General features: G+C 45.6%; 2 protein-coding genes across 4 annotated transcripts in view; one reads left to right on the plus strand and one right to left on the minus strand.

Moving 5' to 3' along the window:
- VARS2 (valyl-tRNA synthetase 2, mitochondrial) overlaps positions 1 to 442 on the minus strand; it is a 34,432-nt gene extending 33,990 nt beyond the window's left edge. For both annotated transcript variants that reach the window (XM_061619181.1, XM_061619180.1), the window contains exon 1: positions 246 to 442. The gene's annotated coding sequence lies outside the window, so the exon portion shown is untranslated. The remainder of the gene's footprint in view (positions 1 to 245) is intronic.
- GTF2H4 (general transcription factor IIH subunit 4) lies at positions 425 to 23,266 on the plus strand. Of its 2 annotated transcripts, XM_061619184.1 has the most exons (16): positions 425 to 548; positions 1,590 to 1,698; positions 3,051 to 3,120; positions 3,222 to 3,358; positions 10,806 to 10,910; positions 11,227 to 11,358; positions 12,779 to 12,875; positions 14,008 to 14,096; positions 14,719 to 14,830; positions 14,934 to 15,002; positions 17,293 to 17,376; positions 17,624 to 17,756; positions 18,823 to 18,953; positions 19,201 to 19,248; positions 20,012 to 20,090; positions 20,720 to 23,266. In XM_061619184.1, the coding sequence occupies exons 4-16, from the start codon at positions 3,228 to 3,230 to the stop codon at positions 20,890 to 20,892; spliced, it is 1,383 nt and encodes a 460-aa protein (XP_061475168.1). In that variant the 5' UTR covers positions 425 to 548; positions 1,590 to 1,698; positions 3,051 to 3,120; positions 3,222 to 3,227; the 3' UTR covers positions 20,893 to 23,266. The 2 variants fall into 2 exon arrangements, with proteins under 2 accessions (XP_061475168.1, XP_061475169.1); XM_061619185.1 differs by lacking the exon at positions 3,051 to 3,120.
- Positions 23,267 to 23,655: the final 389 nt, after the last annotated feature.

Below are 23,655 nucleotides of genomic sequence, written 5' to 3' on the forward strand. Positions count from 1 at the left end.
TATGAATTTTTAAGTCGCTTTAACATATTTATTATGGAAAATGACAAATAAATACGTAAGAACAATAATAAAAGCCACAAGGCCAACAATCTAAGCACTTCAGAAGGAAAACCAATTAATATGATAATGCCTAATTAAAAGAAATTGGAGGGAGAAGAAAGAAGCAAAATCTCAAGTCAACTCAGGCACCAAAAGAGACATTTTTGCAATGAACTTCAATAAGACACGAAGGAAGAAACACCTACCTTCAAATGCACCAAGTGCAAAGAGGGGGGCGACGACAAGGGGGACCCGGTTTGATGAACACAGAGACCATGGGAAAGACCGGGGGCCTTTTTGCTGCCAAAGGAGAAGAAATAAGCTCACATGCAGAAAGAAAGAGGGAGAACAACCCAATGTAACCTCAACTCTCTATGGTCGGCTTCCTGTCTGTGCAGTATGAAATGCATGACGGGAACTTGGAGCCCTCGGAAGAGAGGGAGGGTTGTGTTTGGTGGCTGAGACAGAGAAATCATGAAGCGCTGAAGATCGGGGAAAATGCAAGCTCGGTAAGGACGGGTTCAAGGCTGAGTGGAGGCCAGTAGAAGGGAGGGGACGTTTTCACGGAGAGAGTGATTTTGTGAGGGTCTGCTCAGAAGTAAGTCCCATTGAGTGCAATGGGACTTACTGTCTTGTTGTGAGTGAGGTTAGGATTGCAAGCCTGAGGGATCTTGAAGACACAAAGAGGATTCCTTGCTGAGATACGTTGAGTTTGTTTGGGTCTCTGGGGCTGGGGGGGGGCGGGAAACAGGCGTAACCCCCTCGATCCCCCGCCCAGATTGCAAAGCTTTTTGCAAATTTATTGGAATTATTCATACTCTGCCTTTCACACTAAAGATCCTTCCAAGGTGGCTTACAAGCAATATTAGGACTAAGTCCCCTTGAATTCATTGCGACTTACTTCTGAGTAGACACTAGCCTGACTCCATGAAATGATGGATCATATTGGAAGTAATGGCAATTGAGGCCCTCTGGGAGAAAAAAGACTTCCTGTTTAAAAATACACAAGCCTCCTTTATTGTTAGAGCAACTTAGAGCTGGGTAACGGCTTCGTTTTGTAGCCTTCCTTTAGATGTGCTAGCTTACCATATGCAAGGAACTGTAAAAGTAACAGAGCATTTTTAAAAATGGTTTATAAATGGTAAGTCTGTTCTAAGGAATTTTGCTGTGCGATCATAACTTTGTCTACTCAGAAATAAGCCCCATTTAATTCAATGTGACTTACTCCCAGGCAAGTGGGCTTAGGGTTGAAGCCTTTTTCTGCTGCATATGTAGATCTGTGCTGAGGTGCCCTGGCTCTTTAATGCCATGTGCTCTGAGTTGCACAGTGCTAGTTCAGACAGTTTAAATCTGTTGCACCTGAAGTATCTAGGATTACAACCTTGCACTCTCGTCAACATACTGATACTTCTGACAAAATATGTTGAAAGGCTCAGTGCCGTGGTATTCATTTCTGTGATTACACTTTTCCAAAACCAGTGTGGCTTGCTGGAAATTCTACAGTTGTATCTGTGGATAGACTTGTCATATACAACATGCTTCATCCCTAGAGGCAATCAGGATGCATCACTACACACAGGAGAGCTGAAGTGGGTAGACTGACCCTTCCCAAGAATAAAGAACCCCAAATAACTGGATGTCGTGAGAGGCTGTCTTTGGGTAGGTAGTACAAAAAGGGTCTTTTAACATTAAGGTTATCATGTCCAAGTTAACAGTGCCTCTTGAATGGGGTATGAATCTGGTGTACTTTACGCTGGCTTAATTTGTTCATTAATGACCTAGAATTAGGAGTGAGCAGTGAAGTGGCCAAGTTTGCTGACGACACTAAATTGTTCAGGGTTGTTAAAACAAAGAAGGATTGCGAAGAGCTCCAAAAAGACCTCTCCAAACTGAGTGAATGGGTGGTAAAATGGCAAATGCAATTCAATATAAACAAGTGTAAAATTATGCATATGGGAGCAAAAAATCTGAATTTCACATATACGCTCATGGGGTCTGAACTGGCGGTGACCGACCAGGAGAGAGACCTCGGGGTTGTAGTGGACAGCACGATGAAAATGTCGACCCAGTGTGCGGCAGCTGTGAAAAAGTCAAATTCCATGCTAGCGATAATTAGGAAAGGTATTGAAAATAAAACAGCCGATATCATAATGCCGTTGTATAAATCTATGGTGCGGCCACATTTGGAATACTGTGTACAGTTCTGGCCGCCTCATCTCAAAAAGGATATTATAGAGTTGGAAAAGGTTCAGAAGAGGGCAACCAGAATGATCAAGGGGATGGAGTGACTCCCTTACGAGGAAAGGTTGCAGCATTTGGGGCTTTTTAGTTTAGAGAAAAGGCGGGTCAGAGGAGACATGATAGAAGTGTATAAAATTATGCATGGCATTGAGAAAGTGGATAGCGAAAAGCTCTTCTCCCTCTCTCATAATACTAGAACTCGTGGACATTCAAAGAAGCTGAATGTTGGAAGATTCAGGACAGACAAAAGGAAGTACTTCTTTACTCAGCGCATAGTTAAACTATGGAATTTGCTCCCACAAGATGTAGTAATGGCCACCAGCTTTGATGGCTTTAAAAGAAGATTAGACAAATTCATGGAGGACATGATGGCTGTGCTCTGCCACCCTAGTCAGAGGCAGCATGCTTCTGAAAACCAGTTGCCGGAAGCCTCAGGAGGGGAGAGTGTTCTTGCACTCGGGTCCTGCTTGCGGGCTTCCCCCAGGCATCTGGTTGGCCACTGTGAGAACAGGATGCTGGACTAGATGGGCCACTGGCCTGATCCAGCAGGCTCTTCTTATGTTCTTATGTTCTTAATTTAAGTAAATTATACTTGCATCCCATAGTAAGGATTGCTCCCTTAAGCTCCAAATATCTGAAAGACCTTCCTTGCTGACCTGCTCAGGACTTAAGATCATCAGAGGGGTAGTTGTGCCTCCCTTTAGCAGGGAGGGGGGACACCATTCTTTGTGGCAGCCCATAAACAGTGGTATTCCCTCCCCATTTTACAGCACTGGTGCAAAGATCCTAACCGTATTCACTTATCTGTCTTGCACAGTGGACCAAGGATCAGGCTATTCTGTAAGTTGCATTTTTAGTAGGGATCTTTATTTCTTTACAATTGGGGGCTGATAAGAATTGGGTTCAGAATCTCTCATCTCTATTGAAACCTTCTTCTGTAGATTATTATGGAGTCAGTGATGAAGCTCCAGAGGGTGCAGCTGAAATGCAAGAACCTTCATGAATTCCTGCGGGGCCTCAGTCCTGGCATCTTAGACCGGCTCTACAATCATCCTGCCACATGTCTAGCAGTCTTTCGGTGAGTGAGAATCCCCTTTTTCTTAAACATCTGAATGAGAATGCTGTTTTTTCACGGGCCAGGAATGAGGGTAGGAGGGTGGAAGCAGAAAGTGCCAACTTACTTCTTAACAAGACAATTTACAGTGCAATCTTAACCATGTCTGCTCATACATAAAGCCTATTGAATTAAATAAGACTTACTCCCAGGTACGTAGGGTTAGAATTGCAGCCTTAGGCCCAATTTAAACTGAGTCACAAAGCCATGATGCACTAAAACAGCATGCACTGGAGAAGGATCCTGCTTTAAACAAGACGCACAGATGTTTTTTCTTATGCATGCATTCCAGTGTCATGTTTAAATTACACCCTAGTATTTGACTGTTCACAAGAACAGGGAATCAGGTGGCCAGATTAAAAAGTCATGTGTCAAAGGGCTACCATTAAAAATGGCTGTTTCCGAAGTTAAATGCAACGTCATGAGATCATCCAAAGGAGCTCTGTTGGTTTTTCCCTGAGTCTCAGAAGCGCAACTGGCCTCCACTAGAAGTTGGGCATTTAGTGTTGCTGGTTCCATTCTGTGAGATACTCTTCCAGCAGAGATTCAGCTGTTAACCTTTAGACATCTCTTGCAGACTTTTTTATGCTGACAGGTGTATTCAGTTGCTTGATTTTCTTTTTTCAGTGAGCCATATTTATATCGTTTTACAGCATTTTACGTTGTGCTTTGTCTTGATATCTTATGTGAGTGGGTGGTATAGAAATACTTAATACATTAATAAACATGAACACACTTCGAACCTTTTACAAAGTAGATTTTAAAAATTTGATCAGTGTCATATGTGAAAGCAGCAGCGCTTGTTCCTAAAGCATTCACACATTTGTATTACCGAGACCTTGGTGGGTGAGCTGGGAGGAGTTGATCTGATCCAGCTTTGCCCGCCTAGATACTCGATGCAACACCAACACAGGCTGCAGGGACGGGGGAAAAGGGGTTGCTGTAGTCCATAGAATTTCCATCTCTGTCACCAGGAAACCACTCTGTCTTGGAGCTGGCTGTGAGGGCCTGCATCTGGTGTCAGACCAAGGAGATGGTAAACTAGGGTTGCTGCTGGTTCACCATCTACCCTGCTGCCCAGCAGCTTCTCTTACTTGAGCTGCCAGAGGCCGTTTCAGCTATGGTATTGGAGGAGCCCAGAACGATAGTCCTGGGTGATTTCAGTGTTGCTGCTGAGGCTGCCTCTAGTGTTCCAGCTCAGGACTTCATGGCCTCCTTGACAACCATGGGACTCTCTCAGGTTGTCACTGGTCTGACACATAGGGCAGGGCACACCCTTGACTTGGTTTTTGCTCCAGATGGAGGAAGGAGTGTTCTGGAGATGCAGGGGAGGTTGATGTCACCCCATTGTCATGGTCCAACCACTTCCTGGTGATGCTCAGATGTATGGCTCCAATCCTCTCCTGCAGGCATGGTAGACAGATTAAGATGGTCTGCCCCTGGAGACTAATGCTTTTTAAGATTTTTTAAAGCTTTTTAAAAAAGGTGTTTTAATACATTTGAAAGTCTGTTTTTATGATACTTTATAGTGTTTTTAGTGTTTTTGTATGCCGCCCTGGGCAGTGGCGTCACTAGGGTTGGTGTCACCTGGTGCGGTAACTCATGGTGTCACCCCCATGGACCTCCTCCCATACCAGACCATACAGAATCCTTAGTAATGTTTTTTGTACTAAAGTTACTCATAAATCGCAATTCCCGTATATCACTGAATGTAGTGGCAATAGTAGTGACATAAACAACTAGCAAAATTAAAATTACACCTTTAAATTACAATATCATACGCACAGCCTAAATGTATTTACATTTATACATAGTTTCATGTGGTTAAAGTGAAAATTTGGTAAGAAAACAATAGAATTCGAAGTGACTGACCAAACACAGTGCAGAAACACAAAACTAAGCATGCACAAAGACTACAATAACACATAAGGGTAGAATATTAACGTGCAAATTAATGTATACAGTGGGTCTGAATGGTTCTAATTGTAGCCATGATTTTACTATCATGCAGTGAAGAGTGACTAGCCATTAAGGTCTACATCCTGCATCAGCAACCAGTCCACAATGCCACCATATCTCTACAATGATGGAACAGCATTAAATGTTGTGACACTGTGGTAGCTGCTAGCAAATCAACTACTATACTCCATCCCAAGTATTACTCTGCAGATGCACTCAGTCCTCAGATAAGACCATCAGCAATTTTTGAAATATTGTTATTTGCTCTTTATGGAGACAGTTCAATTCCAATAAAGTATGAATTACAGATTCCTGTTGCTAGAAGCAGAACTTCCAATATCATTTTTATATAACTTATCAAGAGTTGACGTGCATTATATAACCTGTATCCATGGCATTTCCATGAAAAATAATGGCTACTCTGGGCTAGAAAAATTATTTGTAGGTGTAGGTGGAGTTGGAATTCAAAGAGCTCTTTAGGCATGCACCAGGAATTTGTACTAACCCAGTGCAAGTTTTGACTTCCTCCTTTAAATAGCCAACTCTGTTGCCATATCATTAAATGCTTTTGAAACTCTTGCTCGGTGTGCCATTCAGCCTGAAGGCTGCTAATTCAGGAATATAAGCATAAAGCCTTTTTGGGCTCACAGAACTAGCTTTATGGTTCAATGAACAGGTGCCCAAGAGTTTCTCAAATGTATTGATCCTTATTATCAGAGAATGCCCCTTAGCCATAGCACTATGAAGAATAGGAGTGCTCCAAAATTTAGCGTGGCAACTGAACAGTGCAGAGTAAAACACATTTATCTGGAACTAATGCTGCAATCCCATACGTGTTTACTTGAAGTAAGTCTTTTTCATCACAGTGGGACTAACTTCCAAGTACACGTGCAAAGAATTGCACTGCAAGTCTCCTTAATTTCCGTAAGAGTTCCTTTTGAGTACATGGATAGAATATAATTTTAGTTGATTTTAAAGAGCAGATCACCATGCCGTATTACAAACTGGTTTTTGAAACTCCTCTTGTGAAGCTGCTGTGAAAGAAAAACAAGCCCAGAGTCTTTTGGGACAAACAGGTGGCTGACTCACTTCCTTTCACTCTGATTGGCTCCAATCAGCAGGAAAAAATTAAGCACGTTAGAAGACTCTTCTCAGTGGCTAACACACTCCCCTTTCATGCTGATTGGCTTATAGCCTGCTGGAGATATAGGGACTCTGCTGCGACCCTGCTGCTAAAAAGTAAAGGGTCTAAGACACCCCCCCAAGCCCCCAGATGACTACACCCCTGGTCCTGCCCAGATATTATTTATGAGCACGCTCAAAGAATAATAAGGCTGTTGGAATGCACAGGATAATGTTGAAGCACTGGAAACATGGTAACTCTCTTGCTTCAGTGAGTTTCTAATCAGTGAGGTGCCTGCTCTGGTTTGCAGATTGTCAGCGCTAGGAAACCCAATTTGGCAATAAATGCATGTTACAATTGTGGGTGGGTGGGGTCTTGAGGGTGAAGTGAATGAAATAATAAAGCTTCAAGAAATTGTTTATTAGGACAGAGAGAATGATCCAGGAAGCCGCCATAAATTACAGCACAAACAGCCCATACTTTAATTTATGCTTGAGGCTTGGCATCTGCACACTTGGACACAGCAGATTATGCCTACTGAGGAATGACTGAGGCTGTAATCCTACTGAACTCAACAGAAGTTACTTATGACTAGACATGCCTAGAATGCACTATACGTGATATAGCCTATATGCAATGACATGATGAAAATAAGTGGGAATTGTGTGTATGAACTGCCCCTTGTTAGTTCTACTGCAAAACATCAGAATTTCCCAAACCTATATAGTATAGGAGTGACTGAAAATCAGTATATGAGACAATATTAATATTAATTTTCATGTGGTGTTTTGGTTGATTTTAATTTAGGTATGTCTTTGATGAAGAAAACTAGGATGTTAAAATAAATAAAATGGATTTAAATAAAATATCACGCCAAATTATTAATGTATTGATTGAAATTACTGATTTGTTAGTTGCCTAACACAGGGCAGTCTCTAGACATCTTACAACCAAGTTTTAAAACATACAAAATTGTTAAAGACACAATCAAAATGTAACAAATCAATATGTAAAACATAAAACACCAGCCTCCACAGAGAAAAACAAAACAAAAGATATAACAGCGCCTAGAGTGGCACTAACATAAAGCCTTGACACACCTGGCATGAGGGGGACTCCCACCAATTCCCACACCCAGAAGCTGCCTCCCGTCCTCATCAGCTTATCCCTAGGGGAGCCTGTGCCCGTTTCCTAAGCCAATTATCTTGATCAGCCCCAACTCAAAGCTGACCCCTTGCACTCTCTCGCCCCAGAAATAATCCCATCAGCTGCGTGTTTCTTGCAGGAGAGACCAAAACGCAGCGTCTCGCCTCCCCCTTTCCTGTTAGCCGCGCCGCCCAGGAATGAGCCGGGGAGACCTCTAGGAGAGGCGATCTTACATTTTCATCAGTTGCACTTTGCAATTGACAAGACCGTGCATTTTGTTCAAGATTCGACTACTGCGATGGAGAAATGCACTCCCTTTTGTGTTAGCGTGCCGTGCGCACACTGCACAGACAGCACAGCTCACCGCCGTCTGCCTACCCCGCTTCCTGGTGCCTAGGGGGGCGGGGCGTTTCTGGGTGACACCCCTGTCTCGTGGTGTCACCCAGTGTGGCCCGCACCAGCCGCACTGCCCTAGTGACGCCCCTGGCCCTGGGCTCCTACTAGCAGGAAGGGCGGGATATAAATAAATTAAATAAATAAATAATAATGGAGTCCACTGGATTCCTGAATGCCCTGGGGGAGTTCCCAGAGGATAGAGCAGGTGACCCTGTTGAAGCCCTTGTCATGCTGTGGAACAACGAGACACATCAGGCTCTTAACACAGTTGCCCCTGAGCACCCCCTCCGGTATTGTGGAGCTTGGTTTGCACCTTGGTACACAGTGAGCAATGAAATAGGCTGGACGATAGAGCACAACTGGCGAAAGAAGTGCTGTGAGGTTGATCAGGCACAAGTAAAGCATCATAACCGTGCCTACTGTGTGGCAGTGAAGGAGGCCCACTTGTCTGCCTCCATCACATCCTCAAGTAGCCCTCCAGTGGAGCATTTTCATATTGTCAGGGGTCTGATGACATGAACTCCAGGACATGGAGTTTTAGACCCTTTGGAGGCCCATTGTGAATTGTTTGCAAGGCACTTTGAGGGTAAAGTTGCTTGCCTCTGTAGCAATCTTAATGCCCATCCACTGTAGTCCCCAGTGAAGTGTCTAGTGCAACATCTGCCGCAACTTCTTGAGAACGGTTTCAGCTGATGCAGCCTGATGACGTAGACAAGGTGCTTGCGATGATGTGGCCAACAATATGTCCTCTCGACCCTTGCCCTTCTTGGCTTATAAAAGCTTGCTGAGGGAGTATGACCGAGTGGATCCAGGGTGTGGTGAATGCGTCTTTGCAGGAGGGTGTGGTCCCAGCCATCCTGAAAGAGGCAGTGATCCGACCGCTCTTGAAAAAGCCCACCCTGGACCCATTGGTTTGTGACAACTACCGCCCAGTTGCAAATACCCCCTTTTTAGGGAAGGTGATTTGAGAGGGGTTTGGCACCGCAATTGCAAGTACTCTTGGATGAAACAGATTATCTTGCCCTGTTCCAATCTGGATTCGGGCCTGGTTATGGGACTGAATTGACCTTGGTTGCCCTGATTCATGACCTTTATTGGGAGAAGGACAGGGGGAGTGTGACCCTGTTATTCTTACTTGATATCTCAGTGGCTTTTGATACCATTTACTATGGTATCCTTCTGGGCCAACTTGGTGAGATGGGTATTGGAGGCACTGTTTTAGAGTGGTTCCCATCCTATCTCCAAGGTCGTTTTCAGAGAATAGCATTGGGTGACTGTCTTTCGGCCCCCTGGCAGTTGTGCAGTGGGGTGCCACAGGGTACCATCTTGTCCCCCATGCTGTTTAGGATCTATATGAAGCCCTTGGGAGTGGTCATCAGGAGATTTAGGGCAAGGTGTCAGCAGTATGCTGATGATACCCAGCTCTATTTCTCTGTAACATCTGAATCGGGAGAGGCCGTGCATGCCCTGGACCACTGCCTGGACTCGGTGGTGGGCTGGATGAGGGCCAATAAACTGAGTCTGAATCCTAGCAAGATGGAGGCATTTTGGGTTGGTGGTTCCTGAGTTTGGATAATTGGTCAGTTACCTGCTTTGGATGGGGTCGTACTCCCTCTGAAAGAGCAGGTTTGTAGTCTCGGGGTGCTGCTGGTGCTAGAGGCCCAGGTGACGTCAGTGGTAGGAGTGCTGGCTGATAAGACAGCTGTGGGCCTTTCTGGACCTGGATAGCCTGGTCACTGTTGTCCATGCACTGGTAACTGCCAGGCTGGAGGTTCACTGGCTGGAGCACATTACTGTAATACACTCTATGTGAGGCTGCCCTTGAGGCTGGTCCAGAAGCTGCAGCTGGTGCAAAACACGGTGGCACAGCTGCTAACTGGGGCAGGGTATCGCCAGCCCTGCTGCTGAAAGAATTGCGCTGGCTGCCTATTAGCTACTGGGCCAAGTTCAAGATTCTGGCTTTGGTGTACAAAGCCCTACACAGCCTGGGGCCAGGATACCTGAAAGATCATCTTACCCTTTATGTACCCAGTCAGTTACTGTGCTCTGCAGGTGAGGCCTTTCAGCAGATATCATCTTGATTCTGCACAACATAGGAAGCAGACGTTCAGTGTTGTGACACCGACCCTTTGGAATTCCCTCCCCTTAAATATTAGACAGGCGCCATCTCTGTTATGTTTTTGGCGCCTACTGAAGACCTTTCTCTTTCAACAAGCCTTTTAAGTAGAGACCTTATCCCAGTCTGCGTCTGTATTGGAACTGCTTTTCAAGATGTTTTTAATGCTTTTTTTTTTTTTTAAAAGGATGTTTTTAAGATGTTTTAGAGTGTTTTTAGTGTTTGCCACCCTCGGCTCCTTCTGGGAGGAAGGGCAGGATATCAATATAAATAAATAAATAATTTTTTGTTTTTAAGCAATTTGTTCTAGCTCAGCCTTCCCCAGCCTAATCCCTTCCAGAAGTTATGGGGCTCCCATCAGCTCCAGACAGCATAGCCAGTGGCCAGGCATGATGGGAGTTAAGAGTCCTGAACAGCTGGAGAGCCACAGGTTCCCCACCCATGCTGTGACCCTTCACGGTGTCTTCCAGGCAGGAGACGCTATGGCAGGGGTGGCTAACCCTGGGACCTTCCAGATGTTGCTGAACAGTTCTCAGCCCCAGCCAGCATGGCCAGTGGTCAAGGATGATTAGAGCTGCAGTTCAGCACCATGTGGAAGACCATATGATAGCCACCCCTGCGTAAATGATACACACATTTCATGTCTGTGGCACTGTTCTTGTGTTTTCCAGCGAGCTGCCAGGGCTGGCCAAGAACTATGTCATGCGGATGCTTTTTCTGGAACAGCCCCTCCGTCAGGCCGCTGTAGCATCGTGGGTAAAGAAGGAATATGCTAAGTAAGTTGTTGTTTGAGATGGCACGCATTAGAAACAAGGTTGCGTAACAAGACATTAAAACATCAACAAGTAATAACATGCAAAACCCAACCCAGGCCCCTGCTCTGTAGAATCTGAAGTTTAGACAGTTCATCAGGTGAAGCTCCTACAAAGAACAGACAAGAGTTTCCTAATATCTTCTCCGTGGCCTGATCCAGTCCAGATATTACCTCTGGGAAGGAAATGTCCTGTCTGATCTTTATCTGCTTTGGAGCCTGAGTGCAGATTTTGTACTTGCTTGGCTCACAAACAATCTGTCTCGGTTCTTTACTTTCAGGGAGCAGGAGGAGAGCTCAGATGTCTTGCTAGGGCTGCGGATCTGGCACACCCAGTTGCTCCCAGGTGGACTTCAAGGACTCTTCTTGAACCCAATATTTAAGGAGAACTTGCGCATTGCCCTGCTGGGAGGGTAAGTGGGAGCCATACAGGTCATAACGATCTGAGCAACAAGGCAGAGGCTCAGTGCATTTAATGCACTGAAGAGTATCCTATACAGGGTTACTTTTGCATCTAACAGTATGCCATGGTTTGGTTTTGGTTCAACAAGCCACAAGTTGTGTTACAGATGAGCAAATAAGCTATGGTTTATTTCTCCCAAGCATGGTTTGTTTTTAAGTTTCCCTTGTTCCTATGTAGCTTGATGAGTGTCTGGATGGTGTTGGACAAACAAACCATGGTTAAGCAAGGCTATTGGGTTAAGAACATAAGAAGAGCCCTGTAGGGTCAGTCAAAAGGCTCATCTAGTGTAACATCCTTTTCTGGTAGTGGCCAAGTAGTTGCCTATGGGAAACTCACAAGCAGGACCAGAGTGCCATGGCACTCTCTCCACTTGTGATCCTCAATAGGTAGTAGTAGTCCTTGGTAGCCATATGCTCCATGAATTTGTCTAATCCTCTTTTAAAGCCATCCAAACTGGTGGCCATCACTTCTTGTGGGAGCAAATTCCATAGTTTAACTATGCACTGTATGAAGAAGTATTTTCCTTTTTCTGTCCTGAATCTTCCAACATTCAGCTTCATTGGATGTCCCCGAGTTCCAACATAATGCCAAACCATAGCTAAAAGAAGGCATGGTTTACAAACCAGCAACAAAACAATGCTTCACATTATGGTTTGTTTCCAGAAAGCAAGCCATGATTAGTCTGCTGGACTAGGTTCAGACATTCAGACACCCATACTTCGGTAAAACAAACTATGGCTTAGCATTGGCTGCAGAGCTGGCCTCTAACATGATGACTTAGCTGTAGTGCAATAGGAACAAGTGACATACTTGGATCATGAAATGATGAAGGGCAGGGCAGCAATGGAAGTAACAAATAAAACAATGAAAGAAAAAAATATTTTATCATAGTCCCTTGCAGATTTAGTGGTGTGACTTGTAAACTGTGAGTTTGCAGAGACACGCCTTCCCCTTGCATGCAAATTCCTCCTTCTTTTCTTGGTTTGCTTTAACTGGGGGACCAGCATGCTTCATATTCCTTGTAATACACACCTGGTTATTACTAAATTTGCGTGCTTAGAAGTGATGGAATTTGACATTTCATGTCACAGAATGCAGTTTACCATGATGCGAAATGTTTGGGAGAAAAGAGTGCACAGCCTTTCCTTGCTTGGTGACCACAGATTGTCCTCTGATTCTCATTCAGAGCTGACAGAAACATTGTAGCATACACACCTTTGGAAGACTATTGTGACCAGGTTTGAGAACCCTTGCTCTCATGTATGAGACTAGGTTTTTGTGGCTTTAGGAAAACTCTGTCCCTCCTGTGACTTTCTACCAGCTCTGTGGCTATTCACCAGCATTTCTTGCTTCTCTCCCTGTCGCTGTAGAGGTAAGGCCTGGTCTGATGACACTAGCCAGCTGGGCCCAGATAAGCATGCCCGGGATGTCCCGTCTCTAGACAAGTATGCTGAGGAGAGGTGGGAGGTGAGTGTTTTGTTTGACTTTCTGTTCTGACTGGTTGAGAGCGTCCCACACACACACACCATCTTAGTGTAAAGTATACTGAGCTTGGGGGTAGCTTATCCCAAAAGTAAACCCACAGTGACTTCTGCTCGTTCTTCCTCCTTGCCTAAAATCCTAAGACTTGGTTCAAGGCTCTCTTGGGGAAGAGAGCATAATCAGACAAAGGAAGGGCCTTCTGTGTTTTTGTTGTGTTTACTTCTGAGGGCTCTTGTCGCTGAAACACACTCTGGCTATCTTCACATCTAATGCCAAGCTGTGGTTTGTTTACAGCATGGTTTGTTTCACTAATCGCAAGTTGTCTCACAGACAGTCAAACAAATGATGTCTAGCTTTTTCTTTCTCATCCACTCTTGCATGGTGGTTGCCTTTGTTGCCTTGTGAGCATCTGGGGTGGGGTGGCCAAGAAAACATGGTGAAGGAAAGGTGCTGGGTTCGCATGTAGTACAAAGCCATAGCTAAATCAAACCAGGCCGACAACAAACTACAGTTTCAGGTCATGTTTTGTTGGCAGTAAACAAACCATAGTTAAACTGCTGGGAAGGCTTCACACATAACATTGCGCCATGGTTTAATGAACCATAGTTTAATAAACCATGGCTTAGCACTGTGTGCGAATTAGGCCCCTTGTTTCCTTCCAGGGAGCACCAAATAATCATTATGCTACATGAGGTTCCAGTTTTGAGTCCTCTCAAGATATATCCCTATTTCACCTTAATGCTTTCCTTCGGCTGCCTCACCAAGTATCCTTTTACTGTTTTCTGAGGGGTACTTCTGAAGCACCAGGCCTGCAACTATCACTGATTAGCAGCTGCTCCTTGTCCAACCAAGACTGGCTGTTAGTTGTAAGCCACGAGATCCCTCAGTTGGACTCCATTATAGAGCTCTTTCGGGGATCAACCCTCTTCTTCTCTCAGTCTGGCCTTTGAGGCAATTAAGATTTGTTGACTGCGCAGCCATTGGCTACAGCTGAGCTAGGAGAGAATGTGGATGCATGTGGGCCTGTTTTGAATGAGTGCATAGCCAGCAATGAACCAACCAGGGCAGCCTAAGAGGTCACCACCCTTTTCTGTTTCTCCACTGTGTCTTCTTTTAGGTCATCCTGCATTTCATGGTGGGCTCTCCAAGCGCAGCAGTAAGCCAAGATTTAGCTCAGCTGCTCATTGAAGCTGGGCTAATGAAGAGGTAAGTAGCAAAGTACAAAGAGAGAGAGAGAAAGAAACATAGACTTAAGGGTTAAGAGACTGGGAATTATTATTTATTTGATTTATATCCTGCCCTTTCTCCCAGTAGGAGCCCAGGGCAGCAAACAAACGCACTGAAAACACTTTATCATAAAAACAGACTTTAAAATATATTAAAACAAAACCACCGTTAAAAACATATTAAAACAAAACATCTTTAAAAACATTTTTAAAAAACTTTAAAATGGATATGGAATGGATAGTGGATGGACAGTCTGAGCACTCCATCTGCAGTTACAGTTGTGGTCCAATCTGATCTGAAGCCATGAGGAATGACATTCAGATGCAAGTTCAATCTTGCTGATTTTTTAAATATAGGTCTGTGTAACACAACATTAAGAATTAGGTGTCTGACCGGGCTTGTTTTCTTCTTCCCTCCTAATCCATTTTCCTTTTGTGTCATGTCTCTTTAGAGTGGGAGTAGGAAACCTTTCTCAGCCCAAGGGCCAAATCCCTTGAGCTGAAAATTTTTTCCCGCCCCTGGTCTAGAAGTAAGTATGCCCTCATGAAGTATCTAGTCTTGCTTTCCTTAAGCCTCTGTGTTTTTTTCCTCTTCTCTTCAGTACTGAAGCTGGAGAGCCGCCCTGCATCACGTCTTCTGGCTTCCAGTTCCTCTTGCTGGATACCTCATCTCAGCTCTGGTACTTCATGCTCCAGTATCTCCAGTCAGCTGAGGTGCGGAGAAGAGGAGGCTGCCCACCCCCTTTCTCTGACTGCCTCCCACTTGTGTTTTAACAGCCTCTTCTCCCCCCCCCCCTTTCTGCATCATTCCCTACAGACCCGGGGCATGGATCTGGTGGAGATTCTTTCCTTCCTCTTTCAGCTCAGCTTCTCCACTCTTGGCAAGGTGAGCAAGGAGAGGAAAAAACCCTGTTTCCTGTCAGTCTGTCCATTGTTGTTGTTTTTATTTAAATTTGTATCCTGTCCTTCTTCCCAAAGGAGCCCGGATGGGAAACAACGAAGTAGCAAAACAATGCAATTAAGAATAAAATAAAAAAAACAAATTTAGAACATTTAAGAACAGCCACAGCTCATAATTTCAAGGTTTCTAGGAACAGTATCTTTCAGTTTTCAAATGCCTGGGTGAACAGGAATATTTTTTTAAAAATTCTGAAAGTTAAGAATGAGGGAGACAGATGTACCTCGCCAGGGAAGCCATTGCAGAAATGAGGAACCACCACAGAGAAGGCCCTGTCACAGGTCAGCACCAACCAGGGAGCACCAATGGTAGCACCGCTAAGAGGACCTTCCCTTCAAACTGTAGGGTCTCAGGTGGTTAATATTTGGGGACAGCACTCTTAGTGGAGCTTATGAACTGAGGAGCAAAAGTGCAGAAAGGGTAAATTCCATAATTCTGCTTTGCAGGGAAAATATTTTCCCCCAAACCTACTTCTAATCAATCCATTGAATTCCAGCACTCATAATGCCTGTACACTACGCTCAACATCTAAGGCCCTCCTCCGGGTGCCTCCTTCGAGGGAAGCTGGGAGTCTGGCAACAAGGGAGAGGTCCTTCTCAGTGGTGACCCCCAAATTATGGAATGATCTCCTTGACAAGGTGCGCCTGGCGCCAACACTGTTATCTTTTCAGTGCCAGGTCAAGACTTTCCTCTTCTCCCAGGCATTTTAGCATGAGTTTTTAAACGCCTTTTCTAATATGTGTTTTTAAATTTGTATATTTGTTTTTAATTGTTGTAAACCGCCCAGAGAGCTTCGGCTATGGGGCGGTATATAAATGCAATAAATAAATAATAAATACACTTCACCCTAGGGAAAGTGCTCTAACCCCCAACCATGTTGGTTATTTTTTTGTTTAAGGCATTTATATACCACTTTTGAGGTGGACCTTTCAAAGCGGTTTACATAAGATTATTACAATAAGTACTGATTTTTTAAAAAAAGTTACAATACAATGGAGAATTCAGCTAGTTTAAGGAGAATCTGTTACTGTTCACTCCCCTCAGGGCAAGATGGCTGCGCTGCAGATGTCCCTGTGGTGACAGTTGGGGGAAGAAGGGAGGGGCCACGATGGCAGCTGGAGGTGGCAGTTTCTCAGATTCTCCCCTCAGTGCAAGATTACCTTTGTCCAGCGCTCATATAAGCACAATCGTAATCATAAGCCAAATCCTATGCAATATACTTCAACATAAGCCAAAGCATTTTGTCACAAAGGTCTTCATCAGTGGTCTAATACAACCTCAAAAAACTAATATAACAAATTTGGTTAAAAAAATGGTTTCTGGCTGCCTCAGAATGTGATGGGCTCTCCTTCATTAGAACTTCTTCAGCTGAATGGCCCACCTTAAGAGGGATATAAGTGGATCTCTTGCATAGAACTATATGACTTTAGAGCAGGGTGAGGAACCTGAGGCCTGGGGGCCAAATGCGGCCCTCAAAGCCCTTCTGTCTGGCCGTTGGGACTCTCCCCTTGCTAAATCCCTCACTGGCCCTGTTTCACACCCTCTTTATGTGTTTTTGCCTGGCTGGAATGTAAGCTTGAACACTGATAATGCCTCTTAATTGCCTGGATGGAAGATAGGGAGGGGTGTTTGTGGAAACTAGCCTACTGCACAGAGAAGAAATCTACATTCATTGCTCCACCCACTTTTGCCTCTAGTCCCACCCACCACTAGCATGTGGCCCTCGGAAGGTTGCCTAAAAGGGAACGTGGTCTCTGGCTGAAAAGGTTCCTCACCCCTGCTCTAGAACTCTTTTCCAACTCGGTGATTCTCTGAGAGTTGGGTGGTGGGAAAAACAGCATTCATCTTGGTTTGCTCAAACCTGATGGAATGTCTGTCCCACCTCAGACCAAGATTCCACATGCTTAGCTGTAGTTACTCGAATGTAATGTTTATTTGTGATGCAGGAAAACAGCATGGTTAGGTGTTTTATGTCTGCACAGGGCAGGTTCACACATGCATGTTCCATCACTCAATACCTACAGCATCAGGAGATGACTTGCATGTATGAATGAGCTATCGCAGGGAAACTGCAAGAGATAGAAAGTGCATATTGCGTTCGGTGGTTCTCAATAGAGTCTGTTCGTGCTGATTCAGCTGGCAGACACTACATGTTGAATAATCAAGTGATGTACCCTGCATGTGTGAATGAGCCCTGTTTCTACCCATCTGTTCCCAGGATTATTCTGTGGAAGGCATGAGTGAGTCTCTGCTGAATTTCCTTCAGCACCTCCGGGAATTTGGCCTAGTCTTTCAGAGAAAGGTAAGACCAAGAGCATTGGTCAAGTTAGATTATAATGGGGTTTTGGAGGAAACACGGTTTAAAAAATAAATTTGTACCACCTGTTATAGGCTGGGGAATTGAAAATATTAACGGATAGCAATGAGGAGGTGGAACTCGTGAGAATTGTAGGTTTGAATTGACCGATGCAAGCAGAATTGTGTATGCATGAGGGATTTCAAACTTTCGAGAGTCTTGCAGGCCATTGTTCATCCTTCTCCTCTTCCAGAGAAAATCTAGGCGTTACTACCCGACCCGCCTAGCCATCAACCTTTCCTCTGGCATCTCTGGCATCACGGTGGACACACATAACCAGGGCTTTATCGTTGTGGAGACCAACTACAGGATCTATGCGTACACAGGTTGGTCAGAGGCTCAATCCCAATGTGTCTCTGCTGTATCACTGGGCTTTGTTCATCTGCAAGATCCTCATCTGCTATATTCTGTAGCTCAGTGGTATTGCAGATGCTTTGCGGGCAGGAGGTCCCAGGTTCAATCCCCGGCATCTCCAGGTAGGGCTGGGAATGTCCCGTCTGAAGTCTTGGAGAGCCGCTGCCAATCAGAGTAGATAGTACTGAGCTAGATGGATCAAGGGTCTGACTTGGTATGAGGCAGCTTCTTCCTCTGTTCTTCTTATTGAAAATGTTCTTGGCCTCCCACCCACTTCCACAAATCCAAGATAGCCACCTTGATTTTGTATCCCAAGGACACTTACATTGAGATGAAACCAAGGGACGTAGCCCCTAATTATCCAGGGTCTCCTGCCTCCCTCTTTCAGAACTTTGTGTCTGCCAGGTTCATTGGGGCCTAGCTCAGTATTCATTTACATAGGAAGCTGTCATGTGAGATTATTTGTCCGCCAAACTCAGTACTATCTACTCTGACTGGCAGCAGCTCTCCAGGGTCTCAGGCAGAAGCTTTTTTTAATTGTCTGCTGCCTGATTCTTTTAAGTGGAAATGCCAGGCATTGAAGCTGGGACCTTCTGCATGCAAAGCAGGTGCTCTCTGCCCCTGAGCTATCCTTCTTCCTACCTCTACCTCCCCCCAGTTTTCAGAATTTCCCATTCTTGGGCTCACCCATGAAACATGTAGAATAACAATAGTGTGCACGAGCATGTGCAGAGACCATCCCCCCTCTCTCTGACACACGCACAGAGTTTAGAGTTGTGACCAGGCTATGGTCTGAAGGCACATGAGGCCAGCACTCTGCTGAAGCTAAGCAGGGCCGGGTCTGGTCAGTGCCTGGATGGGAGACCGCTTGGGAACTATATGTAAGGCACCTTGGGTTTCTAGCATGAAAAGAAAGGTGGGGTATAAATGTAATAAATAAATAGAGGAAGTTCTTCCAGGTCAGCTGGCGTGCTTTTCAGGGCTGCTTGCTTTTAGAAATTAAGCTCTGACTTTTTTTCTCTCTGTTTCTGCTTCCAGATTCTGAACTGCAGATTGCACTCATTGCCCTCTTTTCTGAGATGCTCTATCGCTTCCCCAACCTGGTAGTGGCTCAGGTCACCCGGGAGAGCGTGCAGCAAGCCATCGCCAACGGCATCGCAGCAGATCAGGTGAGAAACCAGGAAGAGGCAGTTGACTTGAACCAGCTTAAAAGAGGTCTGGTAGGTCTGGTTCACTTCCATCTGCTGGGCTCTTTAGTATCCTCCTAGTTTGGCTTCCAAGTGGATGATTCCCACCATAGACAAAGCCGCCATTGGGAACGGTGGAACTGATCAAGTAATGGCGTCCTTCCGATTTTATAAAGAACAGCTTTGGTTCATTCACTTGGTACTTGTTTTCTTTTCCCCTTCCTTACAGATCATTCATTTCTTGCGTACTAGAGCTCACTCTGTGATGCTGAAACAGGTGAGGATTTCAGCGGCTGTTGGAGTTACCCTGTGGATTAGGATTTATAAGAATAAGGTCTCCCTGTTTAAAAGCGCTAGTGCTCTTTAAGACTAGTGAGTAAGGCATCTTCCACAAGGCTGGAGGATACCCAAACTAGTGCTGAGACTGTATCCCATCAGCACAAGGATTTCTGTTTGTGCAGTTGGACGTCCTCCCCTTGTGCACCCCCTAGATTTGTTGTAAGGGTTCCCCCAATCCTCTGGAGCACATTTGGGGAGGGTGTGGGGGGAGGAGAGGGGGAGAAGTCCCATTGCACAAGTGGAAATCTTTGCGCTGATGAAATGCTTTAGTTGGGTACCGCCCTAAGGTTGAAGGATAAGGCTGTGTTCTTCCTCCACAGTCCAAGGCAGGATGCCTCTGAATGTCACTTGCTGGGAATCACAAGCGGGGAGAGTGGCTCTGGCACTCAGGTCCTGCTTGTGGGGTTCCCATAGGCACATCTGGCTGGCCACTGTGGGAGCAGGATGCTGGGCTAGATGGGCCATTGGCTTGATCCAGGAGGGCTCTTCTTATGAAGTGCTATGGATTGGTGCTTAGTGTTCCCAGAGGCAAGAGAATGTGAAATATGGACTTGGAGGGTTCTGGGTAAGCAGTGCTGGGCAGATTGCAAGGAAAGCTGCTGCTGCAATAGGGAAAATTAACTTGTTTTTCTTCCTGGGCTTTGGGAAGTGGATGGTTTCGATACGTGTCCATAACAATTTCCCTGCAATCCTCCCCATAGACCCCAGTGCTGCCTCCCACGATCACAGATCAGATCCGGCTATGGGAGCTAGAACGAGACAGACTCCGCTTCTCTGAGGGTGAGCAACTGTGGAAGAAAGAGCTGATGAAGACCCTGGTGGGGAAAAATTGGGGCAGTATGGAGGAGGAGAGAGGCCTTTGTATTCTTCTGATGATTTCCCCCTTTGCCACTCGCTGGTCTCCCACCCCTTTCTTCGAGCTGTATTTCCACTTTCCTGGGTTCATCTGTTTTGTGTGCTCTCTACCTTCTCTTGCATCGCATTAAGCACCTGTTCCTCTTTTGCTGCCTCTTTGCCTCCCTTTTCTCGCATACCTTCCTCCAGTTGTCCATCTCTTATTTTTGCTCTTGTCTTCTTCTGCCGTTACTCCTGTAATCTCTTCTCTCTGAGTCACCTTCTCTCTCTCATTCATTCATTCCAACCTCTTCTCTTGGTCCAGTCAAATGCTTGGTCTGCAATCTTCTTCCCTTCATCACTAAGTGGTTTAATAAACTAGTGTGTGTTGGCAATTCTCTTCTTTCTGATCCATTCTGCTTCCCCTCCTTTGTCCTTTAATTCATTCTTCCCTTCATCCCTGCCTTCCTCTGCCTTGCCTTCCCTATCTCTGCCTGCCTCCCTTTCTGCTTCTGGCATCTGCCTCTCCTGAGCTCCTTTCTATCCTTTGTCACTGTGCCTCTGCTCTCTCCTAGGCGTCCTCTATAACCAGTTCCTATCCCAGGTTGACTTTGAGCTGCTGCGTGACCACGCGAAGGAACTTGGGGTCCTTGTCTTTGAGAACCCAGCCAAACGTCTCATGGTGGTGACCCCTGCCGGCCACTCGGACGTCAAACGCTTCTGGAAGAGGCAGAAACACAGCTCCTGAGGGAGGGCAGGGAGGAGCCTGCACACCAAGATCTCCGTTCTTGCACTTGCTGCTGGAAAGCAGGGGTGGTCGTGGTGAGGATGTCATTGCATCCCTCTGCCCTTAACCTTGGATGAGTACCGGAGACACAGAGATGAAGCAGCAGCAGCAGAAGGCCTTGTAGGGGTTGCCTGATAACTCCTCTCCAGTCAAGAACTGGTGAAGAAATGTGGGGAAACTTCTGCAAGTTACAGTTCTTAACTGATAAAGTAGCTAAAACTTGTTACCTGCCAGTAATTCTCTGTGGAAGGGGAAGCTTTGCTATTACAGTTTGGCTAATGCTGGTATGGAATAGGTTAAGACAGCTAAAAACACCCATTAAAATATTTTGGGCAACTGAACTTGGGTGGGCTTCACTGCCTACCCTTGGCCTAGTGAATGGTGCAGAAATGACCGGTGTTGCTGTATTGCTAAAGTTTAGCCACTGTGTGGTCAATCCCGTGGCTGGGGAAACCTCTTGCAGCCTCAATTTACAAGAAGGGGATACAAGTATAAAAACAAAGGCTGCAATCTTAACTGTGTCTACTCGGAAGTTAACAGACCTAGGATTGCAGCCTTAGTTTTTTTTTTTTTTTTTAAAAAGTGCGGCCCTCCAAGTACTTAACAGAGTTGGAGGGTGGGGAGTTACTGCCCTGAGACAGCCTTCACCAACTTGGTGTCCTCCAACTGTTGTTGGACTACAACTCCCCATCATCTCTGACCGCTGGCCATCCTGGCTGGGGCTGATGGGAACTGTAGTCCAAAATACCTGAAGGGTACCAGGATGACAAAGGTTGCCCTAAAGTATCCATGAGGGGAGGAAAAGCTTTCATCCATCACGTGCTTAGGCTGCCGTTTGAGATTATACAGTGGATGTAGGCAGGATGTACAGATATATTGCCACTCATGCTGAGTTAGTCATCAGTAGCCAGAGCTACTGTGTACCCCCCAGAGGCTCTTGTTCTAAGCCAGCTGTGGGAAACCTGTGACCTTCCAGATGTTTGCTGGACTCTTAACTCCCATCAGATCCAGCTGGCACGGACAATGGTTAGGGATAATGACAGCCAGAGTCCAGCAACAGCTGGAAGGCCGAGATTCCCCAGCCCGGGTCTTAGTAGGTGTGTTTGTGGGGATACAATTCAAGAGCATTTGTCTTCTACCCATGTGTGGCAGATCACTGACCTGAAAACAGTTCCCCCGGCTCTGCTTGTGTATGTAGGAGATTGCCGTAGCAACATCACATGCAACCTTCAGCTTCCACTTTCCGTTTTATGGACAGGGTTGCATTCATTTTACGAACTGGACATTGCCTCAAGCCCAGTTTCCCCCATCGCTGCAATTCTGTACTGGGTGGGTGGAGAGAGAGTGACTTCATCTTGTTCTTGTACATGTCAGACAGCTGTTAACAACCCCAAGCCTCTGTCTATTAAAAAGGAAGCAGCCTATCCCGGAGGTGCCTTCTCCTCCAGAGCCTTCTGCCACAAATTGGTGAGGAATACCCGGCCAAAATTCCACAGCAAATAGATGAGGCTTGTTAGCAGAACCATAGAGATTCCACCATTCTCCTGAGCCAGACTCCTAGACAAGAGGCATTTAGGCACAATCTCTTCCTATCTTCTTCCTCTTTTAAGCTGGAGAAAAAGGAAGTAACGTAATGGAGCCACCGCCATCTTGGCAAGGGAGTCTGCTATGGTTTCTCTCTATGTGGATGGTGCCACACGGTCACTTATTCTTCCTTTAAACCTGCATTGACTTTTAAAAAGTAACAGGGCTTGGAGTTGCAAATGTTCATTGGTCTTGTGAGCCAATCAAGGTGTGTCCAGCTTGCCGATCTATCTGCAGCTGGTGAACCTTCTAATTCTTGCCATATAACCCACAGAAAAAAACACAATTTGTACCTGGCACCCTCATCTTCTTTCTTCCCCAGTCTTTGATGTAGTCACAGAAGTTATGGCAGTGTGGAAAGCAAGTCTGAGAGGCTGGGGGTGCAAACGCAAAGCAAACGTATTGTGATTGATGACTCTTTCAGCCTTCTCCAACCTGGTGCTCGTCAGATAATTTGGGCTAAAACTCCTGTCCTCCCTAACCATCAGCCATGCCAACTGGGGCTGATAGGTGTTGCAGTCCCAAGCAGCTGGAGGGCACCAAGTTAGGGAATGCTGTTCTCCTGGACATATAGACTGGTTTCTATCAGATGCAGGGTGTCAGTGTTGATCTGGAACAGGCTTGTGCCACTTAAATGGGAATTTATAAACTGGATCAAGCAATGTACTAGTGTTAGATCGGGTTTGTAGATAGCCTTTTTGTACTTTTGTATGTATTGTGACAGAAATATCAATAAAATGCTGCATCGGAAGTTATGTTTAAATGGGGTCCTTTCCCTTTTCTGCTTGGTAACGGAGGAGCTCAGCAGGCCTGTTTCCTGAGGACATAAAGGTAGCTATAAGAGAGATCATGACCCATGGGCAAGTGGGTTTCATCTGGGTTGGTAGAAGGCATTTTAAAGCTAGCCTGTTATGCCAGCTGTAGGAGAGGGGGGGCAGACCCTCTTAGTGTATGGGGGGGCAAAGGGGGGCATGAAGCATCTACCTTGGGGTTGCCTTTTTACTAGAACACAGATCCACTAACAGGAGCTGGGTGCAAAAGACACAACAGCTACAACTCATGAATTCTGAGCCTAGGGGTGTGTTTTAAGTACCAGGAGCAGTCACGGCAGAGCCACCACCCATGAATCCCCACCATATT

The sequence above is a fragment of the Rhineura floridana genome, chromosome 3 (assembly GCF_030035675.1).
Source record: "Rhineura floridana isolate rRhiFlo1 chromosome 3, rRhiFlo1.hap2, whole genome shotgun sequence".
NCBI lineage: Eukaryota > Metazoa > Chordata > Lepidosauria > Squamata > Rhineuridae > Rhineura > Rhineura floridana.